General features: G+C 41.2%; 1 protein-coding gene across 3 annotated transcripts in view; it reads left to right on the top strand.

The window, feature by feature from the left end:
* Window positions 1-19,708, top strand: part of LSM14A (LSM14A mRNA processing body assembly factor) — a 32,027-nt gene that overhangs the window by 4,987 nt on the left and 7,332 nt on the right. For 2 of the 3 annotated variants that reach the window (XM_030581495.1, XM_030581493.1), the window contains exons 2-7: window positions 6,731-6,894; window positions 9,423-9,555; window positions 11,802-11,924; window positions 14,289-14,465; window positions 14,817-14,882; window positions 15,866-16,045. In XM_030581495.1, the coding sequence (XP_030437355.1) occupies window positions 6,731-6,894; window positions 9,423-9,555; window positions 11,802-11,924; window positions 14,289-14,465; window positions 14,817-14,882; window positions 15,866-16,045 (843 nt within the window). The remainder of the gene's footprint in view (window positions 1-6,730; window positions 6,895-9,422; window positions 9,556-11,801; window positions 11,925-14,288; window positions 14,466-14,816; window positions 14,883-15,865; window positions 16,046-19,708) is intronic. The other variant, XM_030581494.1, reaches the window with a different exon arrangement.

Raw genomic sequence — 19,708 nt, forward strand, 5'->3', positions numbered from 1 at the left:
TCAAGAAATAAAATGGGGAGGGAAGCTAGATGCATCTTTCATGAGGCATCTTGTACTCAGAGTGAAATGTAATATAATGTTTTACTTTGTAAAATAATTTACCATGGGTAGAGGAGTGTCAGACATCTCATTTGTACTGCCTCTGTTCTTCAGTGTGCTGCTCAGCCACAATTGAGGAACTGGCCCTCATTCTCTGATCACTGACTTGAGAATTAGAATAAGGTACTTCACCTGAGGAGTTTTTCTTACTGCAACTCTAAGAACAAAGCAGTATTAGAGATTTAGGTTCTGATCATACAAAGACTTATGCACATCCCTTCTCACACCTGAGTAGCCACCATTGACAACTTCATGTACAAGTAGTTCATGTGCATAATTTTGGTAGGATCAAAGTTGTACTTTATTAATCTTCTCTCTTGATGACTGTTATTGTACATGGTGGTGTATAATGACCAAGAGATTTTGCTTTTAATCAGTCACACTGGACTCCAAAAAGTAAACCTTTCTTTTTCTCAGCCCATTCAGCCATTTTTAAGGGAGTACTGTAAACTAGGTTTAGGGTATGGCTACATTTGGAATTTCAAAGCGCTGCCCCGGCAGCGCTGCGGGAGCGCTGCCCCGGCAGGGCTTTGAAGTAGGCGTGTAATCAGAGCGGTAGCTCTGGGAGAGAGCTCTCCCAGCGCTGCATGTAAACCACATCCCTTACGGGTGTAGTGTGCAGCGCTGGGAGCCGCGCTCCCAGCACTGCTGCCCTGATTACACTGACGCTTTACAGCGCTGTATCTTGCAGCGCTCAGGGAGGTGTTTTTTCACACCCCAGTTGCAGCGCTGTAAAGTGTGAGTGTAACCAAGGCCTTAGGATTAAAAGTGAAGCCTAACAATACCTCAGCTACAAGAAACCTGCTATAAACTGGTTGCAGCATTTAACTCAAAAATAGGATGAATTCTCAGCATTCCCCTTAACCCACATTAAAGTAGAGAGCTTCTGGGGTTATTGAAAGTGAATGACATTTTAGTTCACTTTTTAAATAATTAAAAATCAGCAGGAGGAATTGTCAGTGGATTTGCCCATGCCCTCCCTAGCTGGTCTTAGGCAAGGGTAATAAATAGGGCATGCTACTTTTTTACATGTCTACCATCTGTTTCGCTTTAATTCGATGTTTGTCTGTGAAACAATGCATTCTCATCTGGAGGCAGGATGCAGCTTTAGGTGATGTCTTCCAGCAAGGGAGCTGTAGAGAGCTCTAAATCTGTTCTGCTTCTCCCAGATTATCTTTTGGCACTCTACAATTTAATCTTTCTAGTGACACAAAGCTAACTTCAGCGAAGACTAATTCCTTGTAAGATATTATTACAGTGTACATTTTTTATTAGTCTCTTTGCTTTGTGCTCAGATTCTGTTACCTAATTTAATCTTCCAAAGAGAACTTCATTTAAAAAGCTGTCAAGTATCGGAGGGGTAGCCGTGTTAATCTGGATCTGTAAATGCAGCAAGGAGTCCGACGAAGTGGGTATTCACCCACAAAAGCTCATGCTCATTCTCTAGTCTGTTAGTCTAGAAGGTGCCACAGGACTCTGCTGCATTTAAAAAACTGGTTGCTTAAAGCAGGACATGACAAAGCCTTCAAAGTGAGGAAATCTGGGTTTAGTGTTTGTGTTACAGTAGAGCCTAACTGAGATTGAGGGGCCTCATTGTGATAGAATCTGTACAAAAATACAGTAAGAGATGATCTCTGCCCCCAAAGAGGGCTGGAAGGGTAAATGGAGGCACAAAGAAAGGAAATGACTTGCCCAAAATCATACAGCAAGTGGATGGTAGAACAAAGGATAGACACCTCCCCCACCCCCAGGTGTCTTGTCTGCCAGACCATGCTTCCCCTTCAACACATGAAGGGATTAATGTTCATTACTTTCACTGACAGACTCTACCTCTATAAATAAGTCTCATACACATCCAAAGTATGCAGTAAAACAAATGCACATGCCACATACTTGCACTGTAATGCAAAACCTAAACTGTAATATTGGCAACATACACCTCACTAGTATGAATGTTTAAGTGTGTGTGTGTGTGTGTGTGTGTGTGTGTGTGTGTATTTCGTCATAGAGAAGTATCGAGTTGGAGTTAAGGTTTTGTATTAATAGTGCAGTCATGAACAATACAATTCAAAGTGAGCTAAGGTCTACTCTATTCTAATAGCCTAGATTTGCGTTGGATTGATGCTGAGAGTATTTATTGTAAATACGTCATACTTCAATGTGAACTGACTGGTAAATAAACTCTTCTTATGCGAAGCACCGACAGGGCTTGTCTAAATGGTATTTGAGCGTACATCAGCATGTCGTGCATTAATTGCCTGTGTGGACGTTGCTGGCATGCACTGAAAGTTCCCTAGTGTGCATTGATGTAGTCATGTTTGAAACAGGACTACATCAGCTTGCATTAGGGAACTTATAGTGTGCACCAGTAAGAGTCCTCATAGACAGGATGCACCAGCATGTCATATGTTAATACACCATGTAGACAAGTCCACCATCACTCTGTATTACATTCCATGCAGAGGACAAAATTTATTTTAGTTTTTCGTGTTTGTGTTTTACCATCCCTAAAAAGACCTCTGTGAATGCTAGTGCTGTCTGGTGTTATGGATCCTATATTTATATGCTAGGATTGCAAAATCAAAAATGTAAAGTTTTCAACTGAGACTAGAATTTAAATGTAAATTTTCTTACCCAGAAAACCCTGAATATTTCAGACAAACATGAGGTCACTGCTTTATTTCAGTCATTGATAAACAAAATATATAAGGAGAAAACAGGCCCACATTTAGAGTCAGCAACATAATACAAAAGCATGAGCTTGAAATATTATGTTTAGTTACACTTTACAATTTTTGCAGACTCTAAGTGAATAATGAAACAGTGGTGGGATGGGAATGTGCAGAGTTGAACATGTCTGAAATTTGCACACACACTGAAAACTGAGGACACTGTTCCTAACCCTTACTGTCTTCCTCTCCCCATTCCTGTCTGTCATATCAGCCTCGCCTTGCAAATTTCTTAAACCCCCAGGTCCTGGACAACCAGATTAAAACATTGTGTTTCAGTAACAAGAATAGGTGAAGAAATTGCTACTAAATAACAAAACAAATGATCTCAGAGAAGAGGTAAGCAGGACATGCTCAAAAACATCACGTTATGTTCTTCTTTCCCTCCCTTGTCTAGCAAGCGGTACACAAAAACACTGGCCAAATTGTCCTGAAATAACTTGCATGAGGAAAAGGTCAGAAAACAGTTTCTGCCTGATTGTCCAATCTAAGGGTTGAGTTACCCCCACTCTGCAGAACTGTTCAACCTCCCTATCAATCTCAAAAGATCTATAGAGGCCCTGTGCCTCTGTTCTACTTCAAGAACTGTGCCTGCTGGAGAGCTGCTAATGCCTCCTCTTCATCCTCTGTGGTTAGTGAACCTACATAAACTAAATACTGATCAGTTTGAATAACTTGTGCTGTGATTACTCTCTGGGAAGAGGGCATGATGATGCAGCAAAGGGGACCATCCCCTGACCCTGCTTCCTTCCTTATGCATAGGGCCAAATCCTTGCAGATGTGCTTCTGTGGAGTCAGGTGGAAGATGGAAGAGCTATTGACCTCCCACTGCTTTTTGCCCCCTTCCACTTACATAAATAGAAGGGAGCCTCTGGCTTTTAGTTGGCAGGTTTCTTGATGTTTTGTTGTTGTTTGATTTTGCATACAATGACTTTGAACAGAAGTGTGTGTGTGTGAGAGAGAGATCACAGCTCCCTGCATTAAAATGATGGGAAATTGTGGATTATCAGGACAGTTATTAATCCAAATCAATTTTTAAAATTAGCCAACCAGCTCAGTGACTTTTGGAGTTCAGAGGACATTCAGATTGGTTTATTCAGAATTTTGTAATAGGTTATATGCTGAGAATCTCTGGTCTACTGGCTTGCTGGGGAGTAACTGAAGTAGACAAGCTAAATTTTTTTTTTTTTTAATGTTGGCCTTCACAATAAAGGATGTTAAGGACATGCCTACTTTTGGGACATTTTCTGAGACTGAAGTCTTGAGAGAGAGTGCTTAGCAAATGGAATAGGTTAAATAAATCATCCGTACCAGATAGTGTGCACATCCAAATGCTCCTAACAAAAAAGTAAAATTCAGCTACTGCTCACAGGAGAGGAGGGTGGCAAGTGTTAACCATCTCTTAAAATTAATAATAAACTCTTCTAGGAATTACATAACCATGAACCTTATTTAGTTCAATGCAAATTTGGCTGAAACTAATTACGTTATAAAATACCTAGATAAATATACTAAGACTAACAGCATAGCGTTTGGAGTGGCATAATTTTCCTTTTATAACTTAGAATTTTTCTAGTTCCAAGAAGTACTATTATCTGATGCCTCAGGGGTCAAAATGGTCAGGGAGAGGTTGGGTGGAGAAGTAACTATTGTCATTGAAGCTCTTTGAAGATGGTTAGATGACTTGAGTTTAAGTTGTAGACATAGGGATAAAAGAGGACAGGGGGCAGGACACAAATCTGTGGTATACTGGAGATTAGAAATGTAGAGAAGATGGAAATACTGAAGGACCAGGAGAAGAACTAGTCAAACATAAGCTGTGAAAACCAAGGGATGTGGAAGTTAAGGAGGAATGGTGTGGTTGACAATGGTGCAGATGGTAATTTTGTAACTCTTATTGTGAGACTGACAAAATAATATTTGGTGTTTTTCTTAAACCTCCAGCTCCTGGAGAATCTCAGCTTTCCTTTAAAAAAATTTCTAGGCTTCACAGTTTCTTGAAAACCAGAATGCAAATAAAAACCCAATCTATTTTAAAATCTCATTATTTTTAAGTCAATCTATTAATTTTGGGGATGTATGAATTAGGGTTTCTGAGCACTTGAAGCCGGCAATGCCGGGATGACACATAGAGAGGAAGCCCTTAGACTTCACTAGGAAGAAGACTCTAGGGACCTTAATGACAGCAGTCTCAGTGGAAGGACAAAAGCCAGAGTACAAAGGGTTAGGCGTAAGGAAGCCGAGGAAACAGGAGTAGACTGCCTGCTCAGGAATTATAGACATAAGACTTTGCCATGTGAGCTCCTCTCCTCCAGTCTTCTCTCAAAGTTTGAAGGTAGAGGGAATGGACACAAATGAAGGAGAAGGAATTGATAACACACTATGCCTGTTAGGAATATGTGGTGGGGAGGGTTATGCATGGTGAAACAAGAGGAGACCTAATAGGAAGTCTAATGTCAATGCAGTAGTGACTTGTAAATTTTTTTGAATTCAGTTAGGTATGTAAAATCTAATTTTTACACTAACATTACAGTAATACTCAATGTGTTATGGTTGCACAAAGCATACATTTATGAAGATAGTCCTGTTCTAATGAATTCGACAGTCTAATCTAAATTTAAATGAGTATGAGTTTAGAATAAGTTAATTAAACCTTCATCTACAAAGCAAATAGTATATGCATCACATCTATTCTGGACTCTTATTTTTCACCTCCTTTTTATAGAGCTTATAACTTCCGTGTGAAATGAGATTTTTCTCATTGAAAAATATTCTCTTCTTTATCACTTTGGGTCAGTCTTGTTTATCCTTGTGATTCTTAAATGCAGTAGTAGGGGCATAATTTAATTTGCTATTCTTTTAATCTATATATCAACATATATAACTGCCAGAGCATATTTCAGGTCTCTGAGAACAGGACCTCTTACCTAGGATGTCTCATCTAGTTGCATATCTGCATAAAAATGTTTTAGTGGTGTGTATTTACTTTCACGGACTGGTCAGTCTAGAGTACCTATTCAACAAGTTTCTCCTTTTTAAAAAAAAACAAAAATATATGAAAGGGAACCTTTGTAGTAGCAGTTTATCATACAGCTTAGACTAGAGGTGGCCAAATACAGCCCGTGGGCCACATCCGGCCTGTGGGACCTTCCTGCCCTGGGAGGCTTGCCCCCAGCCCCTTCTCTGCTGTTCTCAAGTGTAGCCAAGGCCTCAGGCTGACAAAAGTTGGTTTATCACTTGTGGCTTATATTGATTATCTCTCTGAACAGTTCTGTAGTTAATGCTAGATCTAATAAAACTTATTTCAGTTAACAAATGATGGTAAAGATGATGGCTCACCTCAAAGTGGAACAGGGCAAAGAAGATTTCTGTCTTGAAATTTAAACTAGTGTGGGTTTTTTGCAAGTCATAAACAGTTTGTTTCTTTTATTAGTTGTAAGGCATTCTGGTGTCTTAGCAACAAACAGTGCCCCCTAGTGAATATTAAATAATTTTTATTACCATTACAAACAGTTATTTTTCTCTCCTGCTAACGACAGCTTACCTTAACTGATCACTCTCCTTATAATGTGTATGGTAACGCCCACTGTTTCATGTTCCCTATGTGTGTGTATATATATCTTCTGTATTTTCCACTACATGCATCCAATGAAGTGAGCTATAGCCCACGAAAGCTTATGCTAAAATAAATTTTAGTCTCTAAGGTGCCACAAATACTCCTAGTATTTTCTCTGTTCTGCATGTGTTTTATCTATAGGGAATTGGAAATCAGTGATTCGAATTTTCCATTTGGCTCTGTCAGAATGAGTGTATAAATATCTCATAAAACTGTGGTCTTTGAAACAACATAAAACTCCTGACTCGATTTTTTTCTCCCCCCCCCCCCCCCCGCCTTTCTGCAGTACGTTCCTTTGGTACAGAAGATAGACCAACAGATCGTCCTATACCACCTCGTGATGAAGTCTTTGAGTATATTATATTCCGTGGCAGTGATATTAAAGACCTTACTGTTTGTGAGCCACCAAAGCCACAGTGTTCTCTGCCCCAGGACCCTGCTATTGTTCAGGTAAGAGTTAGATATGTATGTTTTCAATCTAAGGCTGTAATTTAATACTGCCCAGTTATCGTCTCAAAAAACACATTGAAGAATGAATAAACTCTTCACACTACCTTGTGTTGTAAACACACAGTGCCAAGATCTGGGCATTCTAAAGTTGTAGAATCATTCTTTTAGAACCAGATTTGCTTTCTTTGATTGTGGCAATTAATGCTTTGGAAACCAGTAACTGCAAGTTTGCTCTACAGAACAGTGTTTTATACGCTCTGGCCAAGATTTTCAAAAGTGAATAGTAATTTTTGGGTGTGTAACTTGACTCCTTAAGGTGTCTGACTTTTTTTTAAAGATGGTACTCAGTGCTTTCTGAAAATCAAGATGGACACACAAACAGCAGCACCCAAAATCATTGGTCACTTTTAACAAACTTGGCATGTATGTTCAAATTCGTGTGTCCTGCAGGTTAGTGCAAGTATTTTAAATAATATTGATTTTGTTCTAGATCAAAAAAGTCTCCATACTAAAGGGAAGCTATTTTAAAAGGAAGTAGTCGTTATTTGGAAGGAAAACAGTGCATCTCCAGCTGCCTTCACACCACTCCTGACGCGCACACAATCTTGTAGTATCCGTGTGACTTGGGAGAGCCAACCACCCTTGGTGTCTTAAATCTCTCCTCACAGGCAAAGCTATATATGCATGCATCCTTTGTCTTAATAGTTGCTGGAATGTTCTAGAATTGCCATTCTGATAGTAGACGGAGAGGGTGGGGAATTAAAAGTAACTTGATTAATTCTCCTTCTATTGAATGACACAATTTTAATGTTCACGTACTAGCCCAGAAAGCACACTTCTCAAATAAAGCCCTTGCTATCATAGGTAATAAATAGCTCAGTGTGCCGCTAAACTTAGCACAAGTGTTTCTGCCAAATTTATTCAAAAGCTATGAAATTGCTGTGGCCTGCCTTGTGCAGGGGGTCGAACTAGATGATCATAATGGTTCCTTCTGACCTTGTGGTCTGAGTCTATAAATGGCAGTATTGCCAGTGCCAGACATTTAAAAAACATGCCTTGGACACTGAAAAGATCATGAGATTTTTTAAAAAGTGCATTTTGGTTGTTTTGTTTGCTTTCTAGTTTGAGATTTAGGGTATGTCTGCATTGTGATGAAAGACCCATGGCGCATATGCAGCTGGGCTGGGTCAGTTGACTTGGACTCAGGCTGCAGGGTTATAAAATAGCTCTGTAGACATTTGGGCCTCAGCTGGAGCCCCGGCCCAAATGTCTACAGTGCAATTTTTTGTCCTGCAGTTTGAGCCTGAGTCAACTGGCCAGGGCTCTGAGACTCTGTGCCAGGGGTTGTTTATTGCAGTGTAGACACTTTGGGTTTTTGGCAACCTTGAAAACTTTTTTTTAAGGGAAGCTAAGATTCTTCTGTAATCACAGGAGTCCCGAAACTGAGGCTTTAAGAAAACACCAAATATTATAAATTCTGTGATGAAATCTCAAGTTGACTACACTGTAAAATGTGTGAGAATGCCCTAAATGGCATGTATATTTGTGAAAGTTTTGCCTATGTACTTTTTCATGTGGAATAATCCAAGTACTTCAGTATTTTGAGGCTTTCTTTACTGTTTCCAATGTCTGTCAGTTTGAAAGGTCTATATTAAACAATGTGTATTCCTTTTATGAATACACCTCTACCCTGATATAACGCGACCCGATATAACACGGGTTCGCATACGACGTGGTAGAGCAGTGCTCTGGTGGATCAGTGCGTCAGCTCCCAGCTGCGTGCTCTGCTTCCCGCTGCCGGTGAGTGCGGGAGGTTGGGGAAAGGATGCCCCCCGTACTCAGCTGTGGCTGGGAGCTGGTGGGGTGGAGTGGAGTGGGCTGGGGCGGGCTGCTCCACTTCCGCCACCACAGCCCCAGCCCGCCGCCTCCTCCCCCCCAGTGACACGGATGGGGCTGGGACAAGGAAAGTGAAGCAGGCTGGGGCCACGGTGCTCCGCTTCCTGCTGCAGGTGAGTATGGGGAGCATCCTTTCCCCAACCTCCCCGCACTCACCGGCGGCGGGAAGCGGGGCACCGCAGCTGGGAGCTAGCAGAGTGGAGCGGGCTGGGGCTGGGCTGCTCTGCTTCCCGCCGCTGCCGGTGAGTGCCTGTTAGGGGACAGGGATGTGTGGTTAGGGATCGGGGTAGTCGGGACAGGGAGTAGGGAGGTTGGGTAGAGGGAGGGGTCCTGGCTGTGATTAGAGATGGGAATCTCTGGAGGGGGAGGTCAGGGGACAAGGAGCAGGGGGGCCAAAGCAAGTTCGATATAACGTTCTCACCTTTAGCGTGGTAAGATTTTTTATTATTTTTTGGCTCCAGAAGACTGTGTTATATCGAGAGAGAGGTGTAGTAAGGTTTCACGTTTTTATAAACTTTATTATGTGATTTAGTGATTGTTGTCTCTGTTCATTGTTGAGCAGTTTAGTCCTACATTTTCTCAGCTCCTTGCATTGCAGAAGTGTATTGTATTCTATAAATATTTTTCTTCAGTCTTCACTAGGATCGTCATCTTCTACTTCATTCCAATCTGTGGGATCCTATGGTCCTTTTGGCAGGATGCCAGCATACAGTCAGTTTAGTCCAAGTCCATTAGTGGGGCAGCAGTTTGGTGCTGTTGGAGTTGGTATGTTTACTTTTTTAATATTTTGTATTTTCCTGTAAAATTAAGATGCAGAAAATGTGTATAAACGACTAGTATATAATGGTTGTGATTTAAGTATCACTCAGACCCTTTTGCTAACCCTTTCATTTAAGGTGTTAAAGCCAGTAGTACACCTCCTCTGAGATAAACTCCCTCCCCTACCAATGTCCTCTAGTAAAACTAGGGAAGACAACAGTAGATAGTTCTAATGCTTTCTCTAGATAAACATAAACTTTAAGGAAGCACTCCTTGCATGCCTGCTTCATACATTATAAAGAAACAAGAGGCACAAGCACAATTTTTGTAAAACCTTTACAAGTTGAGTACCTGGGTCTCAATGGGTCCTAAAATCTGCCCTGGTTTTTGAAAAAAGAAATGAGCTAGGCTCTGTGTACGCTGGGATTCTGGTCAACAGTATAGTTGTACTGCTGTGGATGCAAGTGCCCGTGCAATTTACAGGGCTGACGCGGTGACGTGCAATGGTGGCTAGAAACTCAGGAGTCTGTGTACAACAGAAGCAGAACTTAACATAGTTTGCACACTTACATTTTTTCATCTACAGAATTTGATTTGGATTACTGAAAGAAACTAAAATGAAGAGACCAACCTTGTTAATGATCAGGAATGTATTTTGTGGGTGACCTTAGGTGTCTTGCTACATTTGGGTGTGAGCAAACTGTTTTGTAGCATAGGATATATCTAACTTAGTGGGATAGAAAAATACACTTTTGGTAGCCCATAGAATCCTCAGTGAAAACTGCCATGCCTAAAACTAAGTGGGAGAAGTGTATGAGGGTACATCTTCCTCTCAGGTTTTTCTGTTACCTCTTAATAGCACATGTTTTTAAAAAAAAAATGGGGCTTTTTAATCAGACATGTGCTATTTAATACCCATAACATACTTTTCATGTGTATTTGAAAAAGCACCCTTGTGAAACGTACACTAGGAAGCTGGTCATGGCCTTGTATCTCGCATTATAAAATTGTATGGCGATCAAAATTTATCTCCTAAAGGGATTTTTGTGCCAATACAGTTTACCACCAAGTGGAAAGAAAAGTTGAACGGGTAAAGATTATTTTTGATGATTTTTAAAAAAGCACCATGCACACATTTAAAAATAGAAGTGGACTTTATAGTGTCTGTAAAATGATATTGTGGCATCTGTTTGTATCAAGAACTTCCATATCAGATGTGCTTAGTCTGAGTAAAAATGAGCTCTGGATGCTACTTGCTGGTCTACAAGTTTAGCCTGTGATCTGAGATTAAAGTGTTTTTTTTTTAACCATTATCACCAGTAAGAAAAAAGGTTTTAGCAGGCAAATTTAACTCTTCAGTTATACCTTTGCAACTCCATTGCTTTCCATAGGTTATAAAAGATGCATCTGTTTAGAATTTAGTAAATAACTTTTTTTTTAATGTAGACGAGAACAGAATCCAGCTTTCCCCCTTGGTTGCTGTTACTCCACAGAATGAATAGGAATAAAAAGAATAAGTTTATCATTAAAGCAGTATAACTGCTTAATATATCTCCCTATGTGTGAGAACATACCATTTCACTTTTGCAAATGGGACTTCGGCTCTGCAATCTCTCTTATATGCATCTGAATATTTTACCTGTACTCACTTCTCAAGGTAAAATTGTGCTTCAGCCTTTCTAGCAATAGCTTATAGAATATCTATTTATAAAAGGGAGACTGTTGCAGAAAGGTTATGACTTTTAAGAACTCAAGGAGTCAGTTAGTAATACTTGGGAGTTCTGACTATCCATTAGACTGTAGTCCATCGGCGAGACAGAAACGTTGAATTACAACACAGATTATCAGAAAACGTACTTCATTATCTGCCAAGCTTCTGTCACCGATGCTTACTGTCCAAGCATCACCATTTTGTATGTCAGTAGGATTCCTTAGGCTTATAAAACTTGCTGCAAGGTCACCTCATCATGATGAGATGTCCATTGCAATTTATTACTAAATCTTAACCTTGTTATCTCTCCAAAGCTGTGCAGATTTACAAGACAAGTTACATTACATGAAGTCATAATATCTGTTGAAGAGATTTTTTTAGAAGTGCAATTTTTGTCTATTTCAGTATTACTCTAGGATGATTAACAAAGCACTATCAATTAAGTGATTTGTCCTAATTAAAAAGAAATGACATGGTACCCACAAAACAGAATAATTGAAATCAATTTTAAATCTTTACAGCTCTTTTATTTTCTTCAAAGCAGGGGGTTCCTTGACATCTTTTGGAACAGAAACTTCAGCTAGTGCTAGCTTATCCCAAAGCAGTGCAGTTGGTTCCGTCTTTACAACAGATGCCAGGTCACTAAAAACACAGCTATCTCAAGGTAAGTTCTTGAGTGACTAATTGATCTTTCTTACTAATCATAGTGATAGGCCTAGTAATTGTCATTAGTCCCATTAAAATGGAATGAATGATAGCTAATTGTTTATAAGTCACAATAGCTAAAATATATTCCATAACAAAAGTGGCTCTGGCCAAGACAAGCAAGAAAAAGGTGTTGTCTTTGTTCCTTAACTTGCTGTATTGCATGTAGTTATAGCACTGGTCACCACCCGGAGAATTTCTTCTACAAAAAAAAGTTAAACTGCTTAGTTCAGATTGTTAAAATAAACATTGGATGTCGTTAATGTGAAAACTTTGTAATTGTTATTGGAGAATTCCTTGATTAATTTCATAGATAGCATGATAAACATTAAATTCTCCGATGTATATGGTCTGAGGGACTTCTAAAATTCTGTTTAACCCTGTTGTGAAGCCTTTATTCCTTATGTTATGCTTTTCTTAATATCCTTGGAGCTATTAAGTTGTATTGTCAGTATCAACTACCACATTCCAAATACAGAATCACAGAAGTATGGGACTGAGAGGGACCTCAGTTGGTCATCTAGTCCTGTCCCCCGCACTGAAGGCAGGACTATGTAATAACTGAACCATTCCTGATCGTGTTTGTCTAACCTGTTCTTGAAAACCTCCAGTGAAGGAGATAACACAGCCTCCCTAGGCAGCTTGTTTCAATACTTAACTACCCTGACTGGAAGTTCTTCCTAATGTCCAACCTAAACCTCCTTTGCTGCAATTTTAAGTTTATTGCTTCTTGTCCTAATCTCAGAGGTTAATGAGAACAGTTTTTCACCCTTCTCTTTGTAACAACATCTTATGTACTGGAAAACTGTTATGTCTTCCTCCTCTGCTCCTCGTCTTCTCTTCAGACTAAACAAACCTATTTTTTTCAATCTTGCCTCAAGTCATGTTGGTTTTTTAGACCTTTAATCGTTTTTGTTGCTCTCCTTTGGACTTTCTCCAATTTGTCTACATCTTTCCTGAAATGTGGTACCCAGAACTGGATACAGTACTCCAGCTGAGGCCTTATAAGCATGGAGAAGAACAGAATTACTTTTCATGTCTTGCTTAAAACACTCCTTCCAACATCTGCTTTTTATAGTGGCATGTGGGGGGTAAGCCATTGAACCCAATAGTAATGGAAATTGCCTGGCCAAATCTCTATGGCGTACTTTACTCCTGAACTTTTCTTTGTTTTAGTCTTCTGAAAATAACTTTTTATTAATGGCATTGGGGTGGTGAGGAAAAACTGATCCTCCAGTTATTAAAAGATGAAAAAATATTTAACTTTAATTTATTTTCTGTCAAGGTTTAGGTGAACTTTGTGATCAGAGACTAACAGATTCTTCTTTTCAGGGTCCATAATGAAATCAGTTACCAAAGTTGTGGTGGTAGTAGAAATGATGCTGCAATAACTGGGAAAGTGTGTTGAAAATTCAAACTTAACTATTAAAAGAACAACTTGGGTTTTTTTCCTGTGGATATATTTAAAATTGTATGGTATTTAGAACTAACGTAAGATGTAGTCTTGGGTTGAAGGCCTTACCTGCCTAAACCTTCCAGTCAGGCACCTATTTGGCACTCATTCCTTGTTCCAGGTCCCAGGCCTAGGTTGTGGCTTAATAATAATAATAATTTAAAAAAAAAGGTGGGCAAGGGGGAGGCAGTGGGTTGATTCAGTCTCTTTAATCTCTTGGAATCTGAATCACAAGTGAGGTTTTTGCGGAGGGCAGGGCGGTGTTTGTTTTTTTCCCCTTTTTCTAGTAGAAATTTGTCAACATCACTCATGCTATTGTGCAGTTTATGCATGGCTGGGTGTGTCTATTCAGGGGATGCCTCTGACTGTGGTAGCAGGTGTGTTGAAAATAGACTGAAGTGTATGGACAGAACTCTGTGAAGAAGCTTACACAGCTCATCTGCCTACTGTTCATTAATTTGTAGAACATTCACACGGCAGTACACTAACCTAATTATATAGATAGGTACAGATCTGCCATTGGGAGGGCAGTTACCTTCTACTCAGTCTTCACAGAAAGGAAGAGGGAAGAGTATTTCCTACCACCCAAACATCAGAAAATTCCATTCCATAGCTAGAACACTTGTGGCTGGGTTGGTAGGAATTAATTGTCCTACCCATTTTTTTTTCTTTTAGACTGGGGGAAGGGGAATTGCTATATATCTCTTCAGTCTGGATTAGTGGATCTGAGGGTGCAGAAATATTTATTTCCTCTTTGGACACAGCTGTCTTGACTGGTAAGGCAGATAACCCCTTCAGTCTAGATTGGTTGACTTGAGAGCAACAAATAAAATTTGTAGATAAGAAATTATCTCCCTGGTTACATTTTAGGTCGTTCAAGTCCTCAGATAGACCATTTGAGAAAGAGCCCAACCATGGAACAAGCAGTCCAAACAGCTTCAGCCCATTTACCTGCTCCAGCACCTGTTGGGAGAAGGAGTCCTGTGTCAACCAGACCTTTCACATCTGGTAGCCAAAAATCTTTAGAGAATCAGGAGCACAGACGAGGTAGTACTTTGGATATTTTCCTTTTACCTGTCTTGTGCTTTCTCCTTTGAATGGTTTATGGATTCTTTTTAAGTGAAGTTTTAAGGTGTATTTTTGTTCATATTGCATAATGGTAGTTTGTGCCAATGGACGTCTGACATCTCATCTTTTTTACCAATGAATTCTAGTAATCTTAACTTGTTTAATTTTTCTTAAATTAAAAAACACATTTCTATCATTAGGATGGGGGAATTGTTATAATTCTGTTAAGCTTTATCACCTACCTGGTTTTGAAATTCTATATAACATAGCTATGTACAGAAGAATGATTAAAAATATGACTTGCTCGTCTACATTATTTTCCATCTGTAGCTGAAGCACACAAGGTTTCAAGACCAGAAAATGAGCAACTCAGAAATGAAAACAAGCGACAGATCGGTAAATTAAATCTTTTTTGAGGAAAAACTTTACCTTTGTTTTATGAGACGTTAATTTTAATGCTTTAGTAGCTAAGGGTACGTCCAGACTACCCGCCAGATTGGTGGGTAACGATCAATCTATTGGGGATTGATATATCGCGTCTCATCTAGATGTGATATATTGATCCCCGAAAGTGCTCCTGTTGACTCTGGAACTCTACTGGGGGAGTGGAGGTAGCAGAGTCGACAGGGGAGGACAGGAGCACGTTAGGAATCAATATATCGTGTCTAGATGAGACACGATATATCAATTCCCGATAGATCTACCGTGAGGATGGGAGATGACTACCGACGGGGGAGGACTCATAACTACTCACTTTATAGTAGAAAAGTGATGGGAAACTTTTTTCTCTAGTTATAATTCATAAAGCTTAAAACCATGCAAACTTTCACGGTAGTACAGAGCACAGCATTATAGAAAATCCACCTAATTAGTTTTAGGGAACCGATGTCATTTACTTATGGATGACAACAGTTAGTATTGAAATGGGATACCAGGAGCAAAAATCATGTGTAAAGGAAACACGTGCCCTGATGGCAGTGCATTAAGTAGTGATTTGAATAGTGGTGTTGTAAAAGCAAATATTAGTAACTAGATGATAAATACAGCAGGTGTGAAATCCGAAGCCCTGATCATTTATCATAGAAGTTGTCAAAGAATAAAATGTTGCAAACATCTTTACATTCAAAACAATATTTTTTTCACTCTTTTTTTTCTGACTTAAATCTTTGCTTAATCAAGGTATTCGAACATCATCATGGAAGGCCTAACTTCTATTCTATTGTAGTATTTATTATAGGTGAATTTAAGATTGTGAGGTGCTCTCTGATACAACAAATATTTGCTCGCAAGAGATGCAGAAAGTTGGTGCATGAGATACAGACCTGTCATACTGGGCATTCTTAAAGTTGTAAATCTCTTCAAATCCAAAATTCTCACAGCTCCAGGTGGACCTTCAACACGAAGAGGCCGTGGTGGTCACCGTGGTGGCAGAGGACGATTTGGTATTAGGCGGGATGGCCCAATGAAGTTTGAGAAGGACTTTGACTTTGAAAGTGCAAATGCACAATTCAACAAGGAGGAAATTGATAGAGAATTTCATAATAAACTTAAATTAAAAGGTAAACTCACTTCTGTTCTAGAGTTCAGCATGGGAGAATAAACAGACTGTGTGACTAAATAAAGCAAAGGCTCTTTTGGGAAAATTTCTTTAAGGGCCATATCATAGTAAACCTTTGCTTTCTATAAACTGATGGAAAATAGATACCATGGAAAAAAAACTAACAAATTTGATTCTTTATGTATTAATGGCTTGAAAGACCTTCTAAACAATATTTGGCTTAGTATTTTAGGCTGGGTTTTTAAAGAATTTTGTTTTCAATTCTGAAATACAAAATATCTGAAATCGTGCTACTTAGCTATAGCAGGTGTATTTTCTAGCAACCCTGTTTATGAGCAGTCTTTCTCAATAGGAAAAGGTAGTAAATGCTTGAGTTCTGGAAAGATGGTGCGATGTAGGGGAAAAAATCCATAGATTATGCTCCAACTCTGGAATTTTTGTATGTATTTCACTCCCTAGCCAGTTTTTTAAGTCAGTCAATAGTCCATTAATTCAGTACATGAAAGTCAAGTGAGATACCAAAATGAGAATTTGGAGCAAATATTTTCATTGGAAAGGAGGATATGTGTTCCTTTTTTCTCTGCCAGTGTATCCATTTGTTGTTCTTTTCCTTTCTCCTCCTCTAGGAGCAGCCAGAGGAGGAGTAGTTATTTGAGGGATTGTACATGTCCAGTCCACTGTGGGAGTTTGCGCACTAGGGCATAGCCCTCTTTTTACCTGGTTGTGAGGGCAAGATGATGTGTCTCCGGGGGAAGTGGTGGTGCAAGGTTTGGTGGGGTGAGGGCAGGGGTGGCATGAAGGCAGTGCCATGGTTTGGGTGCCAGTGGCCCCACACTTCTAGAACGCTTTTGCTGCTCCTGGTGTGCACCCCGAGCACGGCAACTGGAAGGTTTTTTTTTTTTTTTTCTCAGTGGTATCCGTCAGGTCGATTCTGACATGCTCATAGTGCCAGTATAAAGGACCTCGCTGACTTGTGGCCCATTGGTTCCTTCTTACTGCCTTTGATGGTCACTGGAACTGCTTTCCTTGCTACAGCAAGCTATTTTCTGGACTTTTTCCTTTGGGTTTTTTTCTGAACTTCTAGAGTGTAAATCACTGAAGGAGAAGTGTCAGCTAGATTATCTAACTATCAACTGAGTTTCATCTACCCCTAGTTCCAAGGTGTGCCCTGGTCAGTGAGCTTCAAGCCCTGTTCCTCCTGCAGCCGGGCTTTGTCTTTGAATGACGTGCACTCTAGTTGCTGAAAGTGTTTGTTTGCTGTCAGATCTGCCATGATTTTAAGCTTCATACAAAGAAGGACTGGGAGGCAGGCTAATGTTCCTATTGATGGAGGCGGTGCTCATTCCTTCCTCCGAGCTGAGCCGGTTGGACTCAGCACCGAGATTCTCAATGTTGGTGAGGAGGCCGCCTCCCACTGAGCAGAAATCTCAGCACTGTTTGCCATTCTTGGCCAAGAGGGAACATTCTCCACCTCAGAAGAAGGCTAGGCACGGAGAGTGGAGTGCAACCTAGGTGGGACCACTCCTCTGCCTCAGTTTTGCAGGCAGCGCCATTGACCTCCAACCTGTATGCAGGCACCGTTGAATCTGGTCCCAGATGAGCTGTTGACACCGGAGGGAGAGCAGTGCTATCACAATTGTTGTGCCATCCATTCCCGAGGCATTTGCCACAGCCAGAAACCTACTGGTGCTCTAGGTACTGCCATCACCAGCAGTACGAAAGTCATCGGTGCTGGTGGGCAGGAGGGAGGAGGTAGCCCCTAGCTGCCATCCGATTCTGGGCACCACAACACCATCCAGAGGGAAACTGTCCTTGCTAATTCCTGTGCAAGCTTTCCTGTCCCAGAACCGATCTCCAACACCTGTGGGAACCACACCTCCATTGTCCGCAAAGGAAGGCTCATCCTTGGAGTCAGGTTGAATCATACCCCTATTGCCCAAGGAGTCACCCCCGTAATCCTTCCAGTCTCCTAGCCCCGCCATCGACCCAGCAACAGATGCCTGCGACTGCTTGGCCCAGTGGTCACTGGCCTTTACCTATGTAGTGACCTCTTTTGAACCCATGGGCATTTCCTCCCTTCCCTCCCCCATGCCAGGGCCCCATTTGAGATGCTCCTTCTTGGTGGCCTCTGAAAGGATGACACCTGTCCCGTTGGGCAGCACGTTTTTATCAGCTCCACCCAGATATTCCAGGGTTTCGAAACAGTCCTTTTCATGGGATGCCTGAAGGCATTACACAAGTTCCTATATCGCTGGATCCTGTGTCCCCTTTGGTTTTCGAACTGCCTGTTCCACTTCATCTCAGCATGGTCTCACATCACCACAGACCATAGGGTCCTGAACACCGTGGAGGTGGGTTCAGGGAACCCTCTTACAAACAACTTCTAGCCCAGGACGTGAAAGCCCTTCACCTGGTGGGAGCCGTGGAAGAGGTTCCATAGGACTTAAGAGGGAAGGCATTTTACTCCCGCTGTTTCCTAACCCCGAAAGCCAGTGGTGGTCTCAGACCTATTTTAGACCTGTGTCACCTCAACAGCTACCTCAAGATGAAGTTTTCACATGGTCTCTCTAACTTCCATCATCCCCTCCCTGGATCTGGGGCCTAGTAAGCTGCCCTGGATTTAAGAGACACCTATTTCCATATTCCAATTTTCCAAGGCCACAGAAGGTTTCTCACGTTTTTCATGAACCAAACCTGCTACCAATTCACAGTGCTCGTTTGACTTGTTGGCAGCCCCACAGGTCTTTAAAGTGTATGGCAGTAGTGGTGGCTTTCTTGAGAAGATGGAGAGGGGATGTGCAAATCTACCCCATCTAGGCAACTGGCTAATCAAAGGCTGGTCCAAGGCTTAAGCAGAATCCTCGGACAGTCAACTTTCCAGACCCTGGGCCTGCTAATAAATGAGCAGAAGTCTATCTTCACTCTGATACAAAGGATAGAATTGATCAGAGTGGTTCTCGACTCCACCCAGGCCAGGACCATCCTCCTGGAAGGCTGGTTTCAGGCAATTACATCACTGATAGCGCACATCAAGAACCATCATTTCTGTCTCAGCTTTTTAGGCTGCGTAGCCTCATGCACGTATGTGGTGCAATGTGCAAGGTTACACCTCAGGTCCCTTCAGGCTTGGCTTGCCTCAGTGTACTCACCAAACTGTCATTATGTGGACTCAATTCTCAGAGTCCTCCCCTGGTCTTCACCTCCCTTGATTGGTAGTGGGACCCTCTGGGGGTTTGCACACGTATTCCCTAATCTTGGACGCATCAGAGTTAAGCTGGGGACCTCACGTAGGGCCCCTCAGAACCTGAGGCCTGTGGTCCCCCAGAAAAGCTTTTGTTACATGTCGTCCAGGAGCTCAGGACAGTTCGCCTGGCATGTCACGCATTCCTGTCTCACATTTCAAGCAAGAGCATGCTAGTGCTCACTGACAACACCACAGCCATGTGAAACCTGAACAGGCAGGAAGAAGTGCTCTTCTCCCCATGTGTCACCTGAACCTCAGCGCTCTCCACCTGACTGCAAGGAAGCTCCATGACTGAATAGTACAGAGTTAGTCTACTCAGAGCAGGTTTGCCAAGTCCTGTTAGGTAGCAGGAAGCCCTCTGCCAGAGCTACTTACCTCACCAAGTTTTTCTGTTTGGGGTTCCCAACTCAATCTCTCACC

This window comes from Gopherus evgoodei, chromosome 12, assembly GCF_007399415.2.
Source record: "Gopherus evgoodei ecotype Sinaloan lineage chromosome 12, rGopEvg1_v1.p, whole genome shotgun sequence".
Lineage (NCBI taxonomy): Eukaryota > Metazoa > Chordata > Testudines > Testudinidae > Gopherus > Gopherus evgoodei.